The sequence below is a fragment of the Cadophora gregata genome, assembly GCF_030347475.1.
Source record: "Cadophora gregata isolate MNR1 chromosome Unknown scaffold_11, whole genome shotgun sequence".
In the NCBI taxonomy this organism is placed as follows: Eukaryota; Fungi; Ascomycota; class Leotiomycetes; order Helotiales; family Ploettnerulaceae; genus Cadophora; species Cadophora gregata.
In genome coordinates, this window is record NW_026695934.1 from 284,230 (window position 1) to 308,335 (window position 24,106).

Below are 24,106 nucleotides of genomic sequence, written 5' to 3' on the forward strand. Positions count from 1 at the left end.
CTTCTTGGCCAGCTTTGTTTGGTGTTTCTTTTGGCTGCGTACAGAAATGTTCCGCATGGTTGTTTCGGTCAGACTGGATTGGCCTGGAGTAGTTATTATACGTTTTTTTTTTTTTTTTTTTTTTTAAAAATCTATAGTCTATTTAGCTACTATCTAGCGCTATGCAGACGTACTGTTATAGACTAGTTATATGTATAATCACAGGCTAATTAGCCCCGTATCTAGAGCTAAACAGAGTATAAAAGAAACCGGTATAAATAAAAGAAATCTAAATAATATTAAAAACCTGTATAACTCTATATGATCTTATATACTCCCTAAGCCTTCTGCTTCTATTCTGATATATATTACTATTATTATAGCCTCTCTCTAGCGAGGAGTTCAAATTTCCCTATTGTATTATTACTAATTTACTACTTTAGCCGCCCCCTAAGGAAGTATAAAGTATTATTCTAGTAAGGAGTCTATATATAAAGCTATCGGGTTTATAAGACCTATTACTAGTATAAAAGCTACTATTCTAGGAATAAGCTCTAGATTATTTAAATATACTTTTATATTAGTATGAACCCCTATAAAGTACTTATCCCTTAATTCGTCTAAGTATTTATAATCTTTAATAATATATTTAACTATTTAGTACGCTTATTTATAGTCGTACTATAGGTTATCTAATTGTTTAATTATATAAAGGTAGCTATAGAGACTAATCTTATTAGTCCTTATCTAGATTAGTACTGAACTCTTAGCCTTTATAAAGCCTTAGTAGAGCTTATTAATATATTAGTTAATATGATATTAGAAGAACTTCTTCTAAGTTTTCTTATAAAGAAGTAATATCTCGCTCTAGTTCTAGCGTTTAGTCTACTAGTATCTTACTTCCTCCTTAATCTGTTTCTTATATAACAAGATTAATTAAGGGAGCTATAGTAAGTGTGTTTCCCTTATTAGCTAGCTCCTATCCTTATAGTATCTCTAGCTTATAGCCTTTTTTATAAGTCGGTCCGCTACCTTATTCCTAAGGACTCTGATATATACTAGAATCTAGCGTATTATTACTAGTACTTATCTATATTAAAGAACGTTTACTAAGTAGTATATTTTCTATAGAATCGTTTAGCCGGATTACTTCCGAGGGTATACTAAGGATAGGATTATAGCTTAGTTATCTATAAAGATAGTAAGCCTTCTAATATTATTATCTTTTAGAGCTATATCTAGCGCTATCTAAATACTATATAGTTTAGCGCTATATATTATAAACTAGGAGGATAGACTTATATCTAGTTAGTACTTTCTTCTTTATTTTAGGTCTTATATAGCTACTCTTACCTGTTTTTTAATATTACTTCTATTAGTGAAGATATATATATATAATATCAGGTTCTCCTACTAGAGCTTATTATAGGATTTTACTACTATTTCGGCGTCTTTAATAATATATATTAGGGGAATCTATTATAGTTCGGCTACTACTAGTACTTATTATTCGAGTCTCTTAAATACTTCTAGTAATATAATACGTCTTATACCCTTTTCTAACTCTTAAAATAGTAACCTTCTTAGGTATTCTTTACTTATTATACTTCTCTCCCTTAGTATTCTTATCTCCTAGTATATTAGGGAGGCTCTAATTCGATATATAGTAATTAAGCTAAGCTAAGTGAGTTATACTTTAGTATTAAATATCTCTATCTCGGCGTTAAGTACTATTATAGCTATAGATCAGAAGGCTCCGGTAGCTAAGTAAAGGGCTTTCTTTTAGAGGGCGTCTAGTGTTCTTAGTTGTTTTACTTAGTGTATCTTCTTCTTATAAATAAAGTTTAAGATCTACTAAGTAGAATAACTATAGAATATCTGTAGGGTAATAATTACTTTAACTAGTGTTAGTATATCTGCCTTTAATACTCTCTACTTTAAGCTAGAGATTACTCTTATAGCTTAAATAGATTTCTTTACCTATATCTTAACGTATTCTATATACTTTATACTATTTAGTTTACTATCTAAGATAATTCTTAAGTAGCGGGTATAAGTTTTTACTTATACTTCTATACTATTTCCGAGGTTAACTAGTTTATCTTATACTATAATCTTCCTCCTATTACTCTTATAAGTAAAGTATATAAGCTCGTACTTCTATAGTATAAACACTAAAGTATATCGCTAAGCTTATTCCTTTGCCTTTAAGTATAAGAGTTCTAATTTCCGTACTATAGATTCAGTAGTAGCTCTTTCTACTATAAAGCTAGTATTATTAATATAGCTTATTACTAGCTCTTTTAAACGACTTATCTTTAGTAGGTCTATACTATAGAACAAATATAGGATAAGTAATAGTAATAAGCTTTAGGGGATTCTAATAGGGACTCTAAACTTTATACTTACGCTCTTATAAAGTTTAATCTATATAGTTCTATCTTATAAGTAGCTAGCTATCTACTAAATAATCTTTTCTAGTAGATATTATTTTCGGAGGTTATAGAGGAGTCTTTTATAAGAGATATTATTAAAGGCTCTAGAGACGTCGAGTATTAAGAGGCTCGCTACCTTATATTTCCTCTATATTATATATACTTTCTCTAGGAGTAGGTATATTATATACTTATATAAGAACTACTTCCGGCCTCTAGTATAAGATACTAAGAGAAGCTTATATTATTTTGTATAATATTATATTCTTTTTACTAGGATAATATCTATAGCTTTTCTTATTGTGTTTATAAGGGCTACTAGATAATATAACTTTAGTTATAAGTAGTTATCTTTCTCGGGTTTTCTTAGTGCTACTATAATTAATCTTTTAAACTTACTTAGATAGTATTAGAGTCGAATAAACTAGTTAAAGAGTCTTATATAGATTAGAGCTAGAATATCTATTATAGCTTTTAAGACTCTATTAAGGATTCTGTTCTCCCTTAGGGCTTTATTTAGAAGAGTATCTCTTAACGCCTCCCGGACTTCTTACTTATTAATCGAGGTCTATCGCTCTACTAGTATAAGGTAGTTATAGAAGTATATATCTATTAGATTTACTTCTAGAGGTTAAGGGAAGAAGGTAGCTTATAATACCTTTACTTTATCTTCTATATTTTCTACTAACTCTCTATTACTTTTCCTGATATCTAGTATAAAAGCTAAGGCTTTAGTACCCCTTTATCTTATCTACTTTACTAGTAACTATAACCTCTTCTTATTTTATACACTTAATACCTTCTTCTTATAAATATCTCTTTATACGACTTAGATCACCTTCTTTTTAGCTCTCTTTACTACTATAAACTCTTATAAGTCTTAAATAGTACTTCCGACTCTATTCTACTATCTCTAAGCTCTTTTAACCTTATCTACTGCCTCTTTATAGGCCCTTATAAACCCTGGGACTATTCTCTTAGTATACTTCTTCTTTATTATAACTGATATTACTACTTATTATATTACTTCTATTACCCTGTTAATAATATTATTAAAGTCTATTAGTATAATTATAGTATTAATTTTAGCTATAGAGGGTAAGAGCTCTTAGAGTATTCTTTAGAAGGTCGCCTAGTCTATAGTTTTATAGTTCTATTAGTAGACTATTAGGGTTTTAGAATAGTCTATTAAGATTACTATCTCTATTAGTAGGTGATCTGAAGCTATATCTAACTCTAGGACTACTTTATAAGTAGCTAGCTTATCTATAAGTTTAATGCTACACTAGCTAAGGTCGATCGCTATACCTTATAGACTTAACTAAATATCTACTCTTAGTTAAGTAACTATACTTACTAAGAGAGTAAATTCAAGGCTATAGTCTACTATTATACTTCTTACTACCTCTATATATACTCTTATAGCTAGGTAGCTATTTAGAAGTAGTAGGTTCCTAAACTACTCCTTGTAGTATATATTAAAGTCCTTTACTACTACTTAACTATTATTCCAGAACTTCTTAAGAGTAATATCTAGTTCCGGTAATATACTCTCTTAAGGTATTCCTTCCTAGACTCTATATATATATAGATCTGATACGTTATATAAGTTATATATATTATATACTATAATTATCTTTATAGTACCCCCTAACTTAACTATAATATATACTAAGCTTATATAAGGTCCTCTCCCTATAATATAAACTAAGCTAAGGTAGATTTTACTATAGATAAAGAAGCTGACTAGTAGTCTCTTAGCGTTAGCTAAGTAAGCTTTAAATCGCCCTTAAGATAAGTTATAAGTATGTAACGGTCCGGTATTTACTCGCTGTAAATACAGAAGGCTGCAGTTGATCTCTGATGATCGAGAGGTAGGTGTATCACGTAGACGGGAAGACAGTTACTAAGTATCAGAATACTATTTGAAGTTGAGCACGAAGCTCCTATCTAATGGCAGACGTGCCAGTCTTATATAGAACCTTCGTTAGCCTTGGATCCCTATGGGTCCTATGATCCCAGGCTCCAGGAACCTTGGACCCTATGGTTCCAAAAGCTCCATGCCATCACGTGACACATGGTCCCGTGATTTCGTTCCTAGTTCTTGGCTTCTCTGTGCAGCAATGCTGCCGAGCCTCAGGGCCAAGACACACGTGATACTCCTTCTGAGTGCGTTCGTAACACTATCCCCCTTCTTGCCTAGCGTGGTCCCCACGCTTAAGTATGCCAAAGGAAATACCGACGACGACCCATGGCCGTCTTCTTCTTTCATCATGTCCTCCAAAACCACCAAATACAAACAAAGGATAGCACTTGCTGAAACGATCAACTCCTACGGCTCGCCCAGCATGCCGTGTTCCAATTGTATTCGCTACCATCGCAATTGCGTGGTCCTGAATGAGAAGTCCCAGAGGTGTGGGGAGTGTGTCCGTCGCGGCGTGAAATGCGATGCTCTTCAGGTTTCTATCGACGACCTCCAAAGTCTTCGTATGGAGGAAGATCGCCTGAAGTTTGAGAGAGATATGGCCTTCGAGGCGGCCATGGCCGGCCTGGCTCGCGTCCGCGAGCTCGAGCAGCGCCAAGCCGAGCTTCGCGAGCGAGGGAGGGAAATGCTTCGTCGTGGTCTGAGAACTCTGGATGAGTTGGACGAGGCTGAGGCAAAAGAAAGAGTGGAGAAGGCGGAGGCGCGGGAAGCAGCGGAGAGGGAGAAGCAAGCTTCTGCCGCTCGGCCACCTACACCGCCGCCCGCCGGCGACTCCTCCGAGTTCCACCTGGTTGATGAACCGCTGCCTGACTTTGGGAACTCCTTCTGGGAAGACCTGGGTTTCGTTGATGGAAACTTCGCAGCAACCCAGGGCAGTGGAGGTTAGACTTGGGTTCCCAGGTGTTTTCTGACTGTGGGTACCCCTTCCACTTGATCAAATATCGTGTTTTGCCGTGGTAGTTCTGACAGTCGAGGATAGCCTCTACTTCGTATTCGGCGTTCGGATTGACCGGTTGTATTTCGGTGACAGGAGCAGGCGGTGCTCCTGGCGGTGCTGGTTCGAGGAGAGATATGTGGAATACTGGGTGGATGTTCATTGTCTTTGGCAGAGCTAGTTGATAATTGACTGGTCCCTTGACTTTGGCAATCCTGAACGGTCCTAGCTTTTTGTGATCCAATTTGTGACTTGGTCTTTTGGTTGCGATATTCTTTCTGAGTAAGTAGACTTTATCCCCCTCCTTGAGCGTTGGTCCCATGCTACGCTTTCTGTTGTAGTAGATCGCAGATCTCTGCGCGATGAAGAGAATATCGGCTGACAATTCTTCATGGAGCTGTTTAAGCTCACCTGCCTGTAGTATGGCTTCTTGCGCGGTACCCTGACCGGCTATTGGTGGGTTGTATGCCGTGGGATTGTGCCCATAATTCGCGTAGAACGGCGATACTCCAATGGTCTCTTGGTCCGCGCTGTTATATGCAAACTGAGCGAGTGGAAGTAGTTGCACCCAGTCGTCCTGCTTGTAGTTCACATAACACCGAAGATAAGTTTCCATTATCTGGTTGATTCGTTCTGTCTGTGCATCGGTCTGAGGATGGAATGCGGTTGACATTTTCTGCTTCATTCCTAAGAGCGCGATGAGAGTTTTCCAGAACTTCGAGGTGAAGAGCTTGTCTCTGTCTGAGATGACCTCATCTGGTATTCCGTGGCTTGCGAAGATTGTTCTGAGGAATACCTGCGCCATCATGGGCGCGTCCTGTGTTCCAAGTACTGGTACCATGTACGCGTACTTTGTGAACCTATCCGTTATTACACAGATCGAGTTGTATACGATTCCTGTGACTGGGTCTTTCGAGGGTGGTAGCTCGACCACGAAATCCAAAGCGATTGATTTCCATGGGCGAGGTGGTGTTGTTGGTGACTTCATGAGCCCATACGGAGCATGGTGTGATGCCTTGTTCCGGATGCATGTGTCGCACGACGCTACCACGTCTTTGACTACCTTCCTCATACCTGGGAAGTAGTATTCCCTGGATAGCCTAGACAGTGTCTTAGCTACCCCCTGGTGTCCATGAGCGGGCAGCCCATGCCAGTGCGTGACGAATTTAATCCTGTCCCCAGTGGGTATATAGATTCGTCCTTGGTACAGAAGCGTGCCGTCTGAGGTGAAGGAGAATCCTTCGCCCAGCTGCTTCTTCTGTTCGGCTATGACCGGGTCGTTGGCATAGCCCCTCCAGATTTTCTCGGCGACCTGGCCCGTTGAGGCCAGCTGTCGGTGATTGACTATTAGCGAATCACCATCCTTCCGCAGTACGGTGTGGGATTCGTGAGTTTTGTTTGCGAGATATTCTGGTTTCCTGCTCAGAGCGTCGGCTCTGGCGTTTTCCGTTCCCTTGACATAAGAAATTCGAAGTTTAACGGTAGAGAGTGTTTCATACCATCGAACCTGGCGTCGGTTCAATTCTTTGGTCGTTGTAAAGTAAATGAGATTCTTGTGGTCCGTTAGGATCTGTACTTCGTGGGCGGCGCCCTCGAGGTAGACCTTCCATTCGCGTACTGCGTCCACAATTGCCAGCAACTCTTTGTCGTATATGTCGTAGTTGAGTTCTGCTGGTGATAGTTTCCGCGAATGGTAAGCGACTGGTTGCTATCTTCCGTCCTCGCCCGGCTGGCTGAGCACGGCTCCAATAGCGTAGTCCGAAGAATCTGTCTCTATGCGTATTTCTTTGTCGGGGGTGAAGGAAGTGAGTACTGGTTCCGCGATGAAAGCCGCTTTGAGTGCCTCAAACGCTTTTCGTGCGCTGTCGGACCAGTGGAATTCCTTGTCCTTGTGGGTCAACTCCGTGAGTGGCCCGGCGATTTTCGAGTAGTCCTTGATGAATCGCCTGTAGAAGTTGGCAAACCCGAGGAATGATTGTACTTCCTTGACATTCGTGGGCCCCGTCCACTCGATGATTGCTTTGATCTTTTTGGGATCCATAGCCAATCCTGCGGTGGTGACCACATAGCCTAGAAAGACAACCTCGTCCACGTGGAAGTTGCACTTCTCTGGTTTGAGTAACAGGCAGGCGTCCTCCAGCCTCTGGAGAATGGCTGTGACGTCCTTCACATGTTGCTCCTCTGATTTGGAGTAGACCAGTATGTCGTCCAAATAGCATATGCACGTTACGTCTAAGTAAGGCCGCAAAACATTGTTGATCAGACGCTGAAATGTGGCTGGTGCGTTAGTCAAGCCGAAGGGCATGACCGTGTACTCGTAGTGACCGAAACGAGTGCGAAATGCTGTTTTCTCTTCTTCACCCTCAGCCATCCTAACGAGGTTGTATGCTCCTCTTAGGTCAAGCTGAGTGAAGATCTTGGCTCCAACGAGTCTGTCCCGCAGCTCCTTGGCCAATGGTAGTGCATAACGATCCTTCTTTGTGGCATCGTTCAATCGACGGTAGTCGATGCACATTCGTCGTCCACCGTCTTTCTTCTCTGCGAATAAGACGTTACTCCCCCATGGAGATTTGGACTCTCGGATGAATCCCTTCGCTAGGTTTTCATCGATGTATTGCTTGATCGTCATCAAGTCTGTCGCCGAATATTCCCTAAGTGGTTGGAATATCGGTTTGGTACCTGGTTCTAACTCGATCCGATGATCGTAGTCCTGGTGTTTCGGCAAGGCCTCGATGCCTCGTTCTTCTTTGAACAGTGCCGCAAACTTCTTGTATGCTGATGGTATATCCTTCATCAGTGGACCCTTGTCTTGGTGTCCGAGCTCTTCCTTGGAGGTGGCGCTAACCTCTCGAATGCTCACTGCTTCTGTTCCCGGTGGATAACAGCAGTCTTGGCAACGACTAAACTCAAGTTTTCCTGTCTGCCAATCGACAACAGGATTATGCTTTTCCATCCATGGCAACCCCAGGATGATGTCGTGCCTTCCAATCCTGACGACGTCGAATTGGATTATTTCGGAGTGTCCGGCGATGCCCATATGGACTGGAGCGGTCTGGACCTCGATCAGTCCATCGGAGGCGATCTTGCCATCCGCCAGTACCAGATGGTATCCCTTGTCCTTTACTTCGGTTGACAGGTAGTGTTCGAGCACAACAGTAGGAGACATGAAGTTCCCTTGTGCCCCAGAGTCTACCATCGCCTGAAGCTTGACTCCCTTGATTTTAACCTCCAACGTGAGATGTTTATCCCCAATGGCGGCAAGTTGCCGCACACAGAAATATTCCCAATGTACGCTATGGTCGAGGACACTTTCCCATACCCTTCGATTGCCATAGCTTAGGCTGACCTTGTATACGAGCCCTATTCCGAGTTCGGTGTATGTTACTGGGTTGTACATCTCGTAATAGTACCGGCCGTCATCATTGACGTGGACCCATGTCCTATTATGTCGGTTCTCAGCCATGATTTCCCATTCCTCGCCCACCCCTGGTGGCGCGCTGGTGTTAAGAATGACGGTATTCTGGAGTGGCAAGTGCTGCATAAAGGTCGTCGGTCCTTCCCAGCTGCCGGCCATTCTCCATCCGATACGCTTATAGTCCCGGTAGACTACTTCGTACCTTGCCCCCCACGGTGGACCCCCCAAGCCGACAAGGCCTGGTTCCTGATAAGTAACCCCGGTGGCTACATTGGTCCAGTGGCGAGTGTTACAGCTAACCTGATACAGGCTCTCTTCTCTTTGGGTAACTTCCCAAGTTTCACCCACTCCTGGTCCTGAGAGTTCAGGTTGAGGTGGCCCTGGTTCTGGAGTCCACTCTGGCTCCTGGGCTTCTTCCTCGCTGTCACTTGGCATTAACTCTGTGTCATCGTCTGGCCCAGAGCTGTCGTTGTCTCGATACACATAGTCCTCAGGGGGCGTGCTGACGACGGTTTGCTCGAGCTGATCCACGACGCTCGCGGAATCTCGCTCGCTGTCGTCAGAATCGCCCAACTGGGTGTGGATGTGATTCTCCTCGAGCTCGTCTGTAGTCATGTGTCGATACGTCGCGGCGAGTTGTCGTGTTGGTTCATTGTAAGAGCCACGTCCCATTGCGTTGGCATGTTTCTTGTCTGTCCACGACTTCTTTTGTCGATGAGAGCTGGCCATGTGACCAGGGAGGCCACACTCGAAGCACAGCTTCTTTTCTCGTCGCTCGCTCATGACTTTCTTAGATAGCCCGCCGTTGCGCGGCTTTCCTTGATGACTTGGCTTCCGGAACGTCGCATCGAGTTCCATTTCCCGAGGGTAGAATGGTTTCTTGTTATTGCCCCCTCTTCCTTGGTGCATGTGCGTTCCGGAGCGGTATTGGCCTTTCTTCTCGAGTGCCCTCTCGTAGTTTCGGTTGTCAATCTTGACAGCCATTTCGATGAGTTCTTGCAAGTCGGTAGGCGCGTCCGATCTTGCTATCTCATCTTTCACTCCGTCTTTCAACCCTTTGTAGTACTGTGCCCGAAGGGCGTCGTCATTCCAGCTGGTCTGATTCGCGAATTGCTGGAAGGCGGCAGTATACGTGGTCGCTGACCCGACCTGCTTTAGGTTCTGGATGTTCCGTTCGGCGGTACGGTTCTGATCAATGTCGCCGAAGACGCGGTTGATCCTATGCTCGAAACCTTCGAAGGTCATAAAGATCTTCTGGGATTCCTTGGTCATTGCCGTGGAGACTCTCCCATCCTTGGTTCGGTTCTGAATGTAGTCCGAGAGGAAGGTCTCGATCCAGTTGAAGGCAGATCCCCGGAGAAAGGACGAAGCCCAAAGGACTTTGTCAGTCTCCGTGGCGAACTGGTGACCGTTGAAGCCCGTATAGAGCTTAACCTGCGTGAGGTATGCTCTGAGCTTGGATCGGTCTCCGTTGTAGAGATCCGGGGCGGCGATCTTGGGTATGTTCTTTGGGTCGAAGGCCTTGGCGGGAGCCGAGTGGTCGTTCGACGATCCTTTGACGGAGGACATGTTGTCTTCGTGAGTCGGTACCTCTGACGAGAAGGTGCTCAAAGTGTAACGGTCCGGTATTTACTCGCTGTAAATACAGAAGGCTGCAGTTGATCTCTGATGATCGAGAGGTAGGTGTATCACGTAGACGGGAAGACAGTTACTAAGTATCAGAATACTATTTGAAGTTGAGCACGAAGCTCCTATCTAATGGCAGACGTGCCAGTCTTATATAGAACCTTCGTTAGCCTTGGATCCCTATGGGTCCTATGATCCCAGGCTCCAGGAACCTTGGACCCTATGGTTCCAAAAGCTCCATGCCATCACGTGACACATGGTCCCGTGATTTCGTTCCTAGTTCTTGGCTTCTCTGTGCAGCAATGCTGCCGAGCCTCAGGGCCAAGACACACGTGATACTCCTTCTGAGTGCGTTCGTAACAAAGTAGCCCTCTTATTATAACTATTAAGTCATAGTTCTTAGATTATAATAATATTATATTTCTAAGTCTTTTTATTTCGTAGTAGAAGGTTTATTATATTATATAATTTCTACACGTTATACTATAGAATAGAGAATATTTTATACTAGTATATACTTATTAGCGAGAGTTCTAGGTTTATTACTATATAACTATACTTATAGAGCCTAATAATAATACCAACTGAGCCTTTAATAATACTATAGTAGAGTTAGTAGAAACACTAGACTTTACCTCTTCCGATTTAGCTCTTAAGTCTATTCATTTTAGGTTAGCTTTATCAATAGTAGCGCTCTTAGCGATTAAGCTATTAATTTCCTAGTTAAAGTCCTTATCCCTTTTAGAGTTTATAAGTCTCTAGAGTTTTAATAATCTTATATAATCTTTATAAACTTTCTTTAGGGTCCTTTTGAACTTACTAATAGTCTTAGGTCTTATTACTATAGTATATTTATCGCTTAGTTCCTTTTTCTTTATAAGCTTAACTAAGGAGCTCTAGAGTTTATAAGCTACTAGCTTTAGTATCCTTCTTAGCTCTAGAACTAAGTCCGGGTCTACTACTATAGGAGCTAGAGATTCCTTAAATACCTCTTTTATATTCTCTAGTATTTCGAAGTGAATATATTACCTTAAGATCTTTAGGAGGTTAAAGATTAGTAAGCTTTAGTTTATATTTATATCTATAGTATTCTTTCTAGTACTCTTCAGCGTTAACTCTAGTATTATTATTACTAGTATAGCTAGTACTAATATTACTAGTAGGGGGGTCGACTATCTATTACTCCTCTCTAATACTAACGGTATTAGTATTAGAGTACTAGGAAATAGTAGTTCCTTTATTAGTTACTACTTTTTTTATACTACTCTTTCTATAACTTTCTTCCGCTACTTATATTCCTTATAGAAAGCTAGGTAGTTTCCCTTACAGTTACTATACTTATATATAGTAGTAACCTTTAGCTCGGGGTACTTCTTAGTCTAATACTCCTTTAAGTCATAGAATCCGTACTTTCTTATTATAGTATATATACGAGTTATATAGTTAAAGCTATAATAGTTAAAGTATTATACTACTTAGGCTTTTCAGCTATACTATTAAGTCGCTTTTAAGGCGCTCTCCTAGACTATTTGTTATACTATAATATATATATTTATAATCTCCTTATTATATAATTCGATTATAATTATATTATATATTTTCCTTAGCTTTACTTTAGAGAGCTACTTTACTCTCTTAATAGCGCTTACTAAGTATAGTAAGTTAGAGTTATTATAGAATAGCATGTTAATTATCTATTCTTAGTTTATTATATTTATACTTTTAATCGGGATACTTAATACTACTACACCTTATATTAGTACTATAACTTCTATACTCTCCCCTAGGAGGCTCTACTACTTCTTCCCTTAGTGAATTAGTCTCTCTATTATAGCTATATTCTTAGTATATATAAAGATATCTCTATTATATATTAGTCTCGCCGATTTCACCTATTATAGTAGGATAGCTAGTATTAATACGGTAGCCCGACTGCTATTATTACTATAACTAATACAGTTGCTTAATACGCTAGTAATAGTGATATTAGCTTACTTAATAATATACTTATTTAGTTTAAGCTACTCTTAGAGTAGTTTCTTTATAATCTCACTATTAATAGCGAGTTATATCTCCCTTATAGTAATACTATTAATCTAGAAGGTCCTAGCTATAGATATAGTAGATACTATAACTACTTCTTTAGTAGCGATTCTACTACTAGCTATTAACGTATAAGACTATCTCCCTTAATATATCTATAGTACTATAGTTGTATTTAACTATATCTCCTATATTAGGGAGTTGCCTTTACTAAGTAGTTTATATAGTAACGCGGTCTACTATTTATACTAAGCTACGATATTAACTTAGAGCTACTAGACTACTTTCTAAAGTATATCCTACTTATCTTATTTCTCTATTACTTTAAAATAGGTGATAATTAAGTCTAAGAATAAGACTGCTATTCTATAGGGTATACTAACTTTATATTTAGCTCTTAAGTTATATACTACTTTAAGTTAATACGCTTCCTTATTAAGGTTCGATACGTGGATTTTCCTATTTTGTTGGTATCGTACCGGTAAACAAATAACAAGTGTATATCGATATACGTCAAAATCCAAGGTTCAGTTCAAAGGTGTTCAAAAGTGTGTATTGTAAAGAGTGTCTACGGGTCAGAATATATACCACCTTCCGAACAACCCCCGGTTCGTATCCGAAAGGGATCCATCCCCTAACCGGGATTACCTGCACCCCCTGATTTCCCCCTATACCTCCATGGTAAAGGTCTGCGGACCAACATATTTATACTTTTCTTACTTATAATAGGCTAAGGAAAACCTAAAATCAGTACTATAAGGGTAAGAAGCTTCTAAGAATCGATTCCCGGGATTTATTTTACTATACGAGGCGTAGTTGTTAAGTTATTTCTAAAAATTGAGTTTAATCAAAAGATAATATTTTTTTTTAGTTATTATACGTAACACACTATCCACTTGCTAGTGGAGACGGGGATCACCAACTCTGATCTGGCCTCTGTTATACAACAAAAAGAATGCCAACGTCAACGCGATAAGGAGGTAAATAAACACTATTGATTCTTTCACGATATTCCCTGTTTTGCTTGATATTTGGAATTCTGTTACTCTTGTTTTCACCAATGCATATTTTAATCTTGAGTTCAAGAATATAGCTTGGCATTTACCCCTATTTTTCACCACTAGCAAAACTCTTTATGATATCAACCAAAACAGAAACGTCTGTCTCAATTCTGCCATCCCCTAGCTCTCTCTCATTTACGCCTATCAATAAACCTGTCTTGATATTAGATGGTAACATTTTTTCATATGAAGCCACTTATATCCAAGCGTATACATTTCTCCTGGTCCCACTTGGGGAGAGTGATTATGATATTGATCGGAGGAAGCATCAGTCTTTTGTCTGCAATTCTGGTTTCTATGCGCTCAACTCCTATCAAAGAGAGAGATTATAATACGGACGTTGGCCGAATTTCATAGCATGTCGCTCCTAAATTCCAATCGTCCATGTTCTTTTATTGCGTATTTCCAAAATAATGTATCGCTTTGCCCTTCATAAAAGGCCCATCAATTCCTTCAAACATCCATTTGATCGCGGTACTCTAGTTCGGTGGTCTATCCAGTTAATAGCAGTCAATTTTCACCTGGCATGTGTTAACCTAGGGAGGATACATGCCTGCATGGGTTGGCTAGTGTCCAACGACATCCAACATTCCGGCCCATTCTTATTCCCTCATCGCTTCAGATGCATTCACTATTGTCATACATCCACAATACAGAAAATTCTTCTATCTCCAACTATGCAGACTTCGTCCTTGGAGCTGCCACCCGACGAAGCATCACGGATGCAAGTATTATTGAAGTGAGCAAGATCTCAGAGCAAAATTACCTTCCAATACATTGTGCAATTCAATCGCATTCTCTATTCCACTCTATCACCCTTCCTTTCAACGGTAATACCCTCATTCACGTTTCGCTAAGAGTCAGTCTGCCTCCTGCCCACGGACTCGTCGAAGTTCGCTTGACCTCGCCTCTCAAAACGGCCCTCGTCATCACTCCCGTCTACACGCATCATCCATCCACGACACACATCTTCCCCGGCTTAGAACCAAAGTCCAATCGAAAGGCAGAGAGTTTGGGTCGAGTAAATGGTAATCAATTTAATCCAGACGTCTGGTACTTCAGACAAATATCACGTGTCGCCGGTTATTCGCTTGCTCGTGGTCGGGCTGTTTACTCGGATATAGGTACGTAAGCACCTCCTGAGAAGTACAGTCGATAATACCTTAAAGGAAAAAGCAGGTTCCGACCCACCGTGAGAGGGGCACTTTCCTAGAATAATAATCATATCACTGTTACAACATTCTGGTAACTGTCAATTGACAGTCAACTGATAGTGATAAGAAATTCTTGGCAGTTGAGAGGTTGTCATCTCAGCAAAGTGCACCTCCTACGGTGGGTCGGAATCCGCTTTCTCCTGTAAGGTACGAGAACAGTGAAGGAAGCACGTGATATCGAGGGCGAATCCGAGTTCAAACGTGAAGACCGGGGACGTCGAAATTCGGCTAATTCTGATACATAATAGGGTCATTTTTCACATAACAGCTTCCACGTTTCTGAATGGATTTTCATTGGCGTGCCGGTAATCTCAGGTTCTCATTCACTGAAGCATTGTCACCCTGCAACTCCAACAATCGGGGGATGGGGCAGGAAGAAATGGTGGACTTCATTTTGGCCAGGTACCCATATATCTCTGATTTCTACACTGACAGTACAGAGACTCTATCATCCCTCCACCTCACTTCAACAGCCCTGTAACCCCCAAAATATCTCTCTTCCCACACCACCTTCAGCATCAGGAGACGAATACCCACTATCACGATCTAATCTCTCAATCTCCTCCAACCAAAACCCAACTCTCTTCTGCCGCTCCGCCAATTCCTCAATCGAATCTCCGTTTCCCGACAGCATTTCAATCTCCGTCTCCAAGACCTGATGGCAGCCCTCACATTTCTCCAGGTCGAGATCGGAGATATCTTCCGTCCGGCAGATGACGTATCTGACCCATCCTTCTGGCACTCCGTTTCGGCCTGCAAGTCCAATTTCCTGCCCTGATCTTCCGTGTCCTTGTCCAGCACTCCCAGTTTCTTTGCTCGAGTCCAACATGAATCTCTCCCTCCTAGCGGCAAATATCGATGTCCATATCTTGGAAGAGAGTAATAACACCCAACGAGCAAGTTTCCAGAATGCAACGCCGATGCTGAGGAGCGCGGTCAGAAGCACCGTGACGACGAATGATAGGATCTTGAGAATAAGAGTGCCGAACCGGGAGGCGATATGCCGAGCCACAACACTGAATGATGGCACAAAGCCGCTTGAGTGGTTGGGATCCATGCTGGGGTGGCTATCGCAGGGGTATCTTGGCCGTGGCGTGCATCGAAGTGTATGTATCTGCCGTGGTGCCACGATGTCGCGTCTAGACATCTAGACCAAGGTTCGTATAAATTTGAGGTTGGGGACTTGGAATCTGAAAAGAGCGCCACTGATCACTAGGAGCTATCAATCGTGTAGTTTGGTGAATGGTCTTGAGGTTTCAAGGACATCGAAGAGTGACTGTGGCGGGACAACGAAATGACATGTTTGGGGGTATGAAATAGGGCCGTTAAGAATCTTTCTCGTTTGTTCTGTGTGCGTTTTGATTTGCTATATTGGTAAGAACGTGCATTGCAGACTGCAGATTGAACGAACTGACCAATCAGAGGCTTCAGATGTTTCAAATAGCCGCCTTGGAGAAGATAATGGACCGATTATCCAAAGGCTGATGAGTCAGTTTGAAGGTACGTACACAAAGCCACAAAGAAGTCGGAACTTAGTAGAAGAACGAAATTCTTAATGAGTTTGGAAGTTTTAGTGTCACGCTTCAAAAGGCAACAAGATAAGCGGAAAGGTAAACCAAGAGAATCAAAATGAGAGGTTTATATCTGTCGCTCACATTAAGTCTTAGGACTCAGTAATCTAGCTAGCCAAATTGTAGAGACCGAAACAGCGCATACGACAAATTTAGCTATGTACATAGTTCCCAGGTAACATGACATCAACTAGACTATGGCCATCCTAAGATTGTCTATAAGTCTAGTTCAGTGATACCACGGTACTAATCAAAACACAACGCCACGCCAAAAAGAACAAAAGCTCCGAGAACAGAAAATTCCACCCCTCAACGACATTCTGATCCTCGTCCTCGTCAAGTTCTCAACCTTTCATGTCGACTGAGGAAGTGATAGCCATGACTTTCGTCGCCTCGTTTTCTCGTTGTCTCGTTCTGCTCGTTGAATCCCATTACCATAATCCAATGACAGATCTCTGTTCTGGCAATCGTGTTGTCATCAAATCCGGACTCATCATCTCAAAACTCGCGCATGCCTTCATGCCCACACCCTGCGACAGCTAGGAAAAGCCCGAAAATGCCGCCGGATAAGCACCTATTGACTTTGATTCACAGAATACCCCAATCCTCGCCAGTTCATCCCCAACGCGATCGACGAGGTCTCCAACAGCGATGATCTCTACCAGATCCGAGCTTTCCCTCACATCCTCCAGATCATTCAGTAAGAAGTTGTAGAGCTCGAGTTGCTGCTGTATGTGCTGAGGCATAGGTTCGATGTACTCTGGGCTTTGGGATAAGTATGAAGTATTCTGGAATTCGGTAGTGACGCTCATGGGCTGAGTAGTAGTGGCAAGCGTTGGCTCTTGGTCGTGCGCCATTGTTTGGTCCGCGGGCATTTCTTCCTCCATTTCCTCATCATCGTCGTTAAAATCAAGCAACTCCAGATCCTCCTCGTCACCACTATCGAAAGCAATATACGCCTCGTCATCCGCGTCTCCACCCCTTCTGGCCTCAAACTCAATATGTTTCCATGCACGTTGCTCCCGTTCCTCGGTGGGTATTGCCTGTAGTTCCTCAATGGCACCTTCGATTCCGCTCGGAGAAGGGGGAGAATCGGTGGAAGGCTCGACTGTATCGGACCCAGAAGGATTCTCAAGACGTTCTAGGGCTACCAAAGCGATTGATGGAATTCCGTCTCGGAGAAGTCATCGTCATCAAAGGTAGAGAAGGAGTATGGTTCGCCATCATGCCGGAAGCATACGGGGTTTTGACGGTCCATCATGTTGTTGTTTTGATTCCTGCTGTAGGAATTCTGGGAACTATGTAGAGGAATTGATGAGTAGATTGCTGGTACTTATTGGTTACTATAGTTTTTTTTGTGAAGACGAGAATTGGAGGAGGTATAACAGGCTCTAACGATGTGATACTTTGTGATATCAGCTGAAGATGAAGTTCTAAGGAGGAATTGGGAGCTCGAAACATAAAAGTTGCTTTGAGGTGCTACTGTGGATAGTTTCGTGTGAGCTAGAAACATAGTACGTGCGCTGGAACTTTTAGGGCGGTTGTTTACTTGGAACCGAGATTGATAGTCACCTCGCTTAGCTGGTTTTATGATAGTGCAGCTTCGTCAGGTTGGGTCAATGGGGTCTGTGAATTCAGCAACTAATCTCACAACGTAGTTTTTAAGTCAGGTAGGACTTATATTTTCTGAATATCTAGCAAGGATCTAGTATGTAACGCATAATCCAGCGATTCGCGAACGTTTGAGTGAAGTACCAAATTATAAGTCTTCTCTGAACAGACTATCGGGTTAAAAGTTGGATTTCGGATAATGTTAGAAACGCTTTCAGATCTCCTGTACAACTTTAAGCTTTTTGCGGTGAGATTTGTTTGTTAGAATGCGTGCATACCTGGAAGCGGCCGAAATTTTTCCAAAGAGCTATTTCCCACAGGCGTAAATTTCGTCCAGTCTGACTCCCCTTGCCCATCCGTATTCTTCATTCTATGTACCCTCGGGTCATACTTGACAACCTTTCCAATGATACTGACCTCATTCACAGCGTTGTAGCGGCGAAGGAGTAACATAGATTTCTGATCAACGATATCGCCTTCTTTTGCATCGGGAGGGCCGACATACCACCATCCAGTACATGTTTGTAATTGACGGAATGTTCCAAGCACCCTCCTATAGGTCCTTGCCGGTATATCGTTATCTATCACGTTCATGCCTATTGCATCACCTTGCTGTGTTTGTAGAGCGGCGTAGAAGTCTTCGACTGCTGTGAGGTTCTTATCTAAAGAGCGTGCTGTTGGTGTTCCGCCAGGCAAGACATCTGTCCAAATGAATGACCTATCGACATACGAGCACTCTACTCGCTCGAGAGAAGCGACCGAAGCAACGACCTCGGTACAGTCTTCTTCAGTGAATAGAACTTTACAAGACTCTTGTTGGTCAACTCCATGAATCTCAGCGAATATCGTGGTGGGTGCGCCTGGAAATGGAAATTCCAGAGCTCTTTGAACATTTTGACTGAAAATAAGTGCATCGCTCGGGGAAATCTCCCCGCTTGAAAGACACCATCTCACCAGATCCGCATACAACTCTCCATTTGTCTCTGAATAGTCGACAACAGGAAAAGTAACAGAAGGCTGTCGATCCAGCTTATCCATCTGTTGATTCCGAATATCCAACAGGGCCAAAATCCCATAAAGTCTATCTCGGGGATCAATGCATTGGAAATGGCGACTGGAATTGATCAAGCCCTTGAGACTTTGCCTTTCAATTTGACGAAGCCTCATTAATTCTTCCAGTAGCACCGTAAGGTGATCCGTCGTGTTCTCTTCTGCAATCAAGTTGCCGAAAACTTCCCAGAATTGTTGAAAAGCATGCCAGCTCACGCTCGCCGGACCACAATGAATCTTTAACTTAGCAGCCAAGCACACTTCCTGGATAACCCACAAGCGACCCCAGTACGGCCTCGTACAAAGCGAATTGAACTCGTCTCCATACTGGATGTAGAGCGGCTCATACCTTAGTTCCCCAAACTCAAGATTGAGAAGCTATTTTTGCAAATGGCCTACGCGAATGACCTTCATCGCCTCCGTGCTCCCATCAGTTTCCTCACCGACCCAAATCAGAACTCCAGACGCAGAAGCGTATATCGACCCCATGATCGAAACCTGCGCGCTACGCTCGGGGATATCGTTTTGATTAATACACAAGGCGTCTATCCATAGGGTCCTTGCCATCCCATGCATCCGATACCGTAGATGGTATAACGCCCACCAGAGGTTCCTCCGTACGGGAACTGAATGGCCATCGATGTCGATACAGTGGTATATCCCTTCTGGTCCCCAACAATAGGAGAGTGTTTCGTATCTTGGGTGGTTGAGACTGAGCCTGAGAAGTCGCGCCTGGAGTTTGGAACGGATTGAGCTAGTGCGTTTACTTTTTTGTGCCTTGAAGCTAGTGCTTAAGCTTGAACAGGGCTCGCGCTCATTAGTTGTCTTGATCCTGAGAGTTGCGGTTCTCAGTGAGCAAATGATTGGACTGTCGTTATTCCCAGGGTGCAGGACCAAGAGCCGGATTTCTGATGCTGATAAAGGTAGGTAGAGGTGTTTGCTCGAGGCGACTGACATATTTCGAGACAGCAGAGGTGTCTATGAAGTTAACACTTCAGGTTGTGGAAGTGGTACATTGCTGAAGTTGAGGCTTTTGGTGACGACAGGTGCATTCTGTATCTAGCTGATTTGTCATCCCTGCATGCTCCTCTCCACGTGAGTATTTGCTGGCTTTCCAGACCGGGATCCATAACTTTAAATGCATCATGTTATGCTCAACTCAACTCAGCAGCTATATGGAGAAATGTGTTGTTCGTGACTATGGAGTGTTGTACTGATACGCCACGGGTGCTTTAAGGTTTTCCAGCACGTTTCTGAGACATTAAATTTAGTTGTTACTAATGAATCGAGACAGATCCAAAGCAGGTGCCAAGTTTGGGAGAAACTTTTGAACATTCTCCTTTCCAACATGATAAGAAACTTATCCTGTCATAGCTTCTTGTATTCGTTGAAGTCGTAGCCAGCTCATTTTGGATCTTACACTGTATTCGTTTCGTACACCTCCTTGACCAACGCCGTATTCAAATACTCATTGATCACCACGACCTTTCCCGTCTCATCATCAAATTTCATAATCCAACAGTACCTATCACATAAATCAGCGGTCCTCTGTAGACCAGACTACACAAATCTTACATCTGGTCATATGGATTCCCATTCTTCTGCACAGCAAACCCAGTTGCTTCTATAATCGCTTTGTTACCGATAACATCCAGTGCTTCAATCTTCATCTCCAGCGCGCCCTGTAGTCGTGCCTGCATGGGAGGCGAAACTTTCTCTAGCCAGTCTTGGAGGTTCTGTTTGAGCTGGTGAGATAAAGTGACATGTAGGTAGATGCGGGAAAATTACGAAAACTCCAGTGCAACAAGTCAAGTCTTCTCTCAGACTTCCGATGGTCCAGCGAACGTTTGGATCAATGGCTGTCACGAAAGGAACCCAATCGCCACGACTTGCTGGGTCTAGAAACCCTCGGACGTGTGCTTCTGTGAGTGTAAAAGGCATCTTTGGTGGTTGTCTTGGCAGTGGATGGAGGATAGCTGAAATCTCCCGATTCTAATCAATATACGAATGTGAGGATAGTGAGCCGATTTATAGACACAGAGTGAGAAGTTGTGCGATCAATCGAGCTTAGGTAAGCACATTATCAAAGCCATGCAATGCAGTCAGATGAGTGCAACATGCAGATGGCCAAGAAAGGATGAGATTGGCTGCACAGAATTATTCATCTAGTCCTCTCGCTTGGCTGTGGCCTGAATCGGGAAAACGCATCGATCATGAACCGTGGGGCGCCTTTCTTGTTTTTCTTGGTGATGTAATCTATTGTATATATAGAAATTATGGGCTGGATATTTGGAGGAATTTCTCTTGCTTTGAAATTCAGAAGTGATGTTGGGAAATCGCAGCCTGAAGGGGCCATACTACAAGCCCGTGTTAATATCATAAAAGAGAATTCAAAGAGCAAATGAGCAACCATTATGGCATTTGACAGTGAGAAGAGCCAATCAATAAACGTTGTCACTTCGTAGCAAGTAAAGCCCATGCCTCAAATTTCAAGCCGCCATATTCTTGCTTCTTCTCTTCCAGCACCTCAAACAACACTTCCTTCCATCTTCCCTTCTCCTCATCTGTCCACCCATTTCTTGCAGAATCTGTGAAAGGTCCACAACCAAATTGTGTCAGTCCATCCAGATTCTCACCCGTCACTACCACTGTCGGAGACAAAACTTGGATGCTCTCCTTTTCGAAGCCCGCTTGCACCATGACATCGATGACTGCATCGACTCGGTGATATTCTGCCCCCGAAACCTTCATAAGTGGCAAGTCCGGGCGTATCCGTCGCTGGGTCTCGTGAATGAGATCTCCAATCGCGAAGGTCTTCCACGTGGTAATGACAGCTTGGCCGGACGGCTTCAGGGTACGGTAGGTCTCCTTGAGGCAGATGGCGGGGTCCACAAAATTAAAGATGCTGAAGTTCGTGATGGAATGGGTGAAATGATTGTCGGGAAAGTCGAGGATCTCGGATTTCATGACAATACCAGTGAGCTTGGAGGTTTCTTTTGGTTTCGCGAGATCGGAATTAAACGCTTCGATCATGGCAGGTACCATGTCTGTTGCAATTATTGTGGGATATTCTTCCGGCTTCAAGTTCTTTAAAATCACGCCAGTGGCGGTCCCGGGTCCAGATGCATTGTCATGGATGATGGAGTTGGCTGAGATAGGGGCTAGTTGATCGGTGATTGACGCAAAAAGATTCGCTGTCGAATTGCCCGATTGTCGAGGATAAACTTGGGAGAGTTTGGTAAAGTAGGCGGGAAGGTTGCTTGTTGGCCCTGCTGCCGTCTTGAACGATGTGGTGGAGTCTGACATTGTGGTTGCGGCTTGAAAAGAATGAGCGGACTTCTATACGATTTAGAAGGAATTGAAGAACGGAGATGTCTGGGAAAGGCCAGGGCTTTGAGTGTTGCGATATTTGGAAAGTGGGCTGCGTCTGGTGCTTTCAAGCTTATGCGACTGTCAGATGAGGACTGCGCCGCCTTATTGGCAATCTCCGGAAGCACCATGCTGTCAGCGCTGGATAAGGAGTCGAGAAGTAAGCCCTGTACATCTTCCTGGGCAACATCTGCAGCGATAGCAGCTTGGAAGGCCAAGACGCTACTGACAATGTAGATTGTAAGAAAGTCCACCAAACGATCTCAGCTTACTATATCCATCTCTAGATCATTCGGGCCCGGATTCCCAAGTTATGATCATATCGACACATCTCCTCACAAAAGAGAAAGAAACAAGGAAGTCCGGCACACTGACCCGAATACTGACGCAGCTTCAACCCGCTGAAAGTTGGGGTGTCCATTCCAGTCGTAAGCTAGAAGCGGTCTTGTCAACAAGACCGGAATTACCGAAAAGTCACGTCCTTCGGAACTGGTGCTGGAGGAGCAAATGCACCAGCCAGCTCATTCAGCTGCTGGGGTGTCAATGGTGGCACTGGATATCTCGTCGTGTGGGCTCGAGGCTGCGGAGCAAAAGCCCCAGAAAATGCCTCCCAGTCGACATGTGGTCTAGAATTGGAAGCTTGAGATGGTTGCTGAGAAGGACGGGCTGGTGGAGGTGGCGGTAAGTGATCTTTCTTCGGCTTCGACTTTCTCGGCTCCGACTTGTTCGGCCCCAGTTTATTCGGCTTTAACGACTCCGTCCTGTAGGCTTGAGCGTTGAGATAATCCAGATCGGTGGAGGAAAGTGAGGATGCTCGCGAGAGAGATGGGCTATCAGTAGTACTTTGAACTTGTGCTGCGTGGAGGTTGTCTCTTGATGCAAATCTCACGGCACGTCTGGCACGCTCTTGTTGTCTTTGCATCTCGCCAGCGCTATTCCTTCGGCGAGCTGGTGCTTCGGGGATAGAGTCTCGGGAATCGATCGCATCTTCGACCAGACGGCCAAATCCAGCTTGGCTAGAATCAGGATTAGATTTCTTTTTCCAGTCTCGGACTCGGCGCCAGAGAGTGAGCATTGCTAGCGTGAATAGGCACTTCTGTGGAGTTCTGTCACAGCATGTAATGGCGACGATGCGAACTCCACGGCTTAGGATTTGCTGAGGACAGAGCTGAGATCTCAGACTACGATTCAGGGCAGAGGGTGTGGACAAAACTGTCTCGTGACTTTGAGATTGGTCTCCCAGGTTAGACTACCTATGTGAGCCGTCAGCATAAGCAGGGAGCACGAAGGTGATCAAAACACTCACAAGCGAAGTAGACGCAGCGAACTGACCAAAAACAAATCCTTTACGCCAAACATTGGCATCACTCGCACAAGAAAAACAAGCTTTCGACGGATATCGTCAGAAGGATAGAGAAAGAAAAAATTCTGGGCGCGACCGTGTCATATTGGTGATGCAGCACGCGACGCGAAATGAGCAGTCACGTGTCGGGACTTCAACCCCTTTTCCAGATTGGGTGTCATTTACGCTGCAATATTTACCCGGGCCAACATCCGGACAGAATACAACATCGGATTTTGGCAAAGTTTGAAGATATTTTAGTCGCTCCGGGGTTCCATTCCTCTCTAATAACACAACGCAAATCACTAATCAATTACCGGTTCCAATCCTCCCATGCTCCTCGTGGTGAGGAGAAAGACCCGAAAAGCTTCTGCATCGAATTCAACTTGTTTAATAATGGATTCTTCGAATCTTTGTTTTGCCCTTCAACAGTTGGAGGACGGCGCCGATTTTGTCAGGACGGTTCCAGAAA

General features: G+C 43.2%; 7 protein-coding genes across 7 annotated transcripts; 1 reads left to right on the forward strand and 6 right to left on the reverse strand.

Moving 5' to 3' along the window:
- Positions 1–4,687: 4,687 nt before the first annotated feature.
- On the forward strand, positions 4,688–5,284 carry ONS95_002201 (uncharacterized protein; the record flags this gene model as incomplete). The annotated part of the gene is made up of 1 exon (XM_058495445.1): positions 4,688–5,284. The coding sequence occupies one exon, from the start codon at positions 4,688–4,690 to the stop codon at positions 5,282–5,284; it is 597 nt and encodes a 198-aa protein (XP_058354173.1).
- Positions 5,285–15,157: 9,873 nt separating this feature from the next.
- On the reverse strand, positions 15,158–15,748 carry ONS95_002202 (uncharacterized protein; the record flags this gene model as incomplete). The annotated part of the gene is made up of 1 exon (XM_058495446.1): positions 15,158–15,748. One exon carries the CDS (start codon positions 15,746–15,748, stop codon positions 15,158–15,160), a length of 591 nt encoding a protein of 196 aa, XP_058354174.1.
- Positions 15,749–16,801: 1,053 nt separating this feature from the next.
- On the reverse strand, positions 16,802–17,523 carry ONS95_002203 (uncharacterized protein; the record flags this gene model as incomplete). The annotated part of the gene is made up of 2 exons (XM_058495447.1): positions 16,802–17,436; positions 17,514–17,523. 2 exons carry the CDS (start codon positions 17,521–17,523, stop codon positions 16,802–16,804), a joined length of 645 nt encoding a protein of 214 aa, XP_058354175.1.
- Positions 17,524–18,043: 520 nt separating this feature from the next.
- Positions 18,044–19,040, reverse strand: ONS95_002204 (uncharacterized protein; the record flags this gene model as incomplete). Its single annotated transcript, XM_058495448.1, has 2 exons — positions 18,044–18,096; positions 18,152–19,040. 2 exons carry the CDS (start codon positions 19,038–19,040, stop codon positions 18,044–18,046), a joined length of 942 nt encoding a protein of 313 aa, XP_058354176.1.
- A 1,299-nt stretch (positions 19,041–20,339) lies between these two features.
- ONS95_002205 (uncharacterized protein) lies at positions 20,340–20,864 on the reverse strand (the record flags this gene model as incomplete). The annotated part of the gene is made up of 3 exons (XM_058495449.1): positions 20,340–20,448; positions 20,499–20,659; positions 20,712–20,864. The coding sequence occupies 3 exons, from the start codon at positions 20,862–20,864 to the stop codon at positions 20,340–20,342; spliced, it is 423 nt and encodes a 140-aa protein (XP_058354177.1).
- Positions 20,865–21,377: 513 nt separating this feature from the next.
- On the reverse strand, positions 21,378–22,229 carry ONS95_002206 (uncharacterized protein; the record flags this gene model as incomplete). The annotated part of the gene is made up of 1 exon (XM_058495450.1): positions 21,378–22,229. The coding sequence occupies one exon, from the start codon at positions 22,227–22,229 to the stop codon at positions 21,378–21,380; it is 852 nt and encodes a 283-aa protein (XP_058354178.1).
- Positions 22,230–22,755: 526 nt separating this feature from the next.
- On the reverse strand, positions 22,756–23,367 carry ONS95_002207 (uncharacterized protein; the record flags this gene model as incomplete). The annotated part of the gene is made up of 1 exon (XM_058495451.1): positions 22,756–23,367. One exon carries the CDS (start codon positions 23,365–23,367, stop codon positions 22,756–22,758), a length of 612 nt encoding a protein of 203 aa, XP_058354179.1.
- Positions 23,368–24,106: the final 739 nt, after the last annotated feature.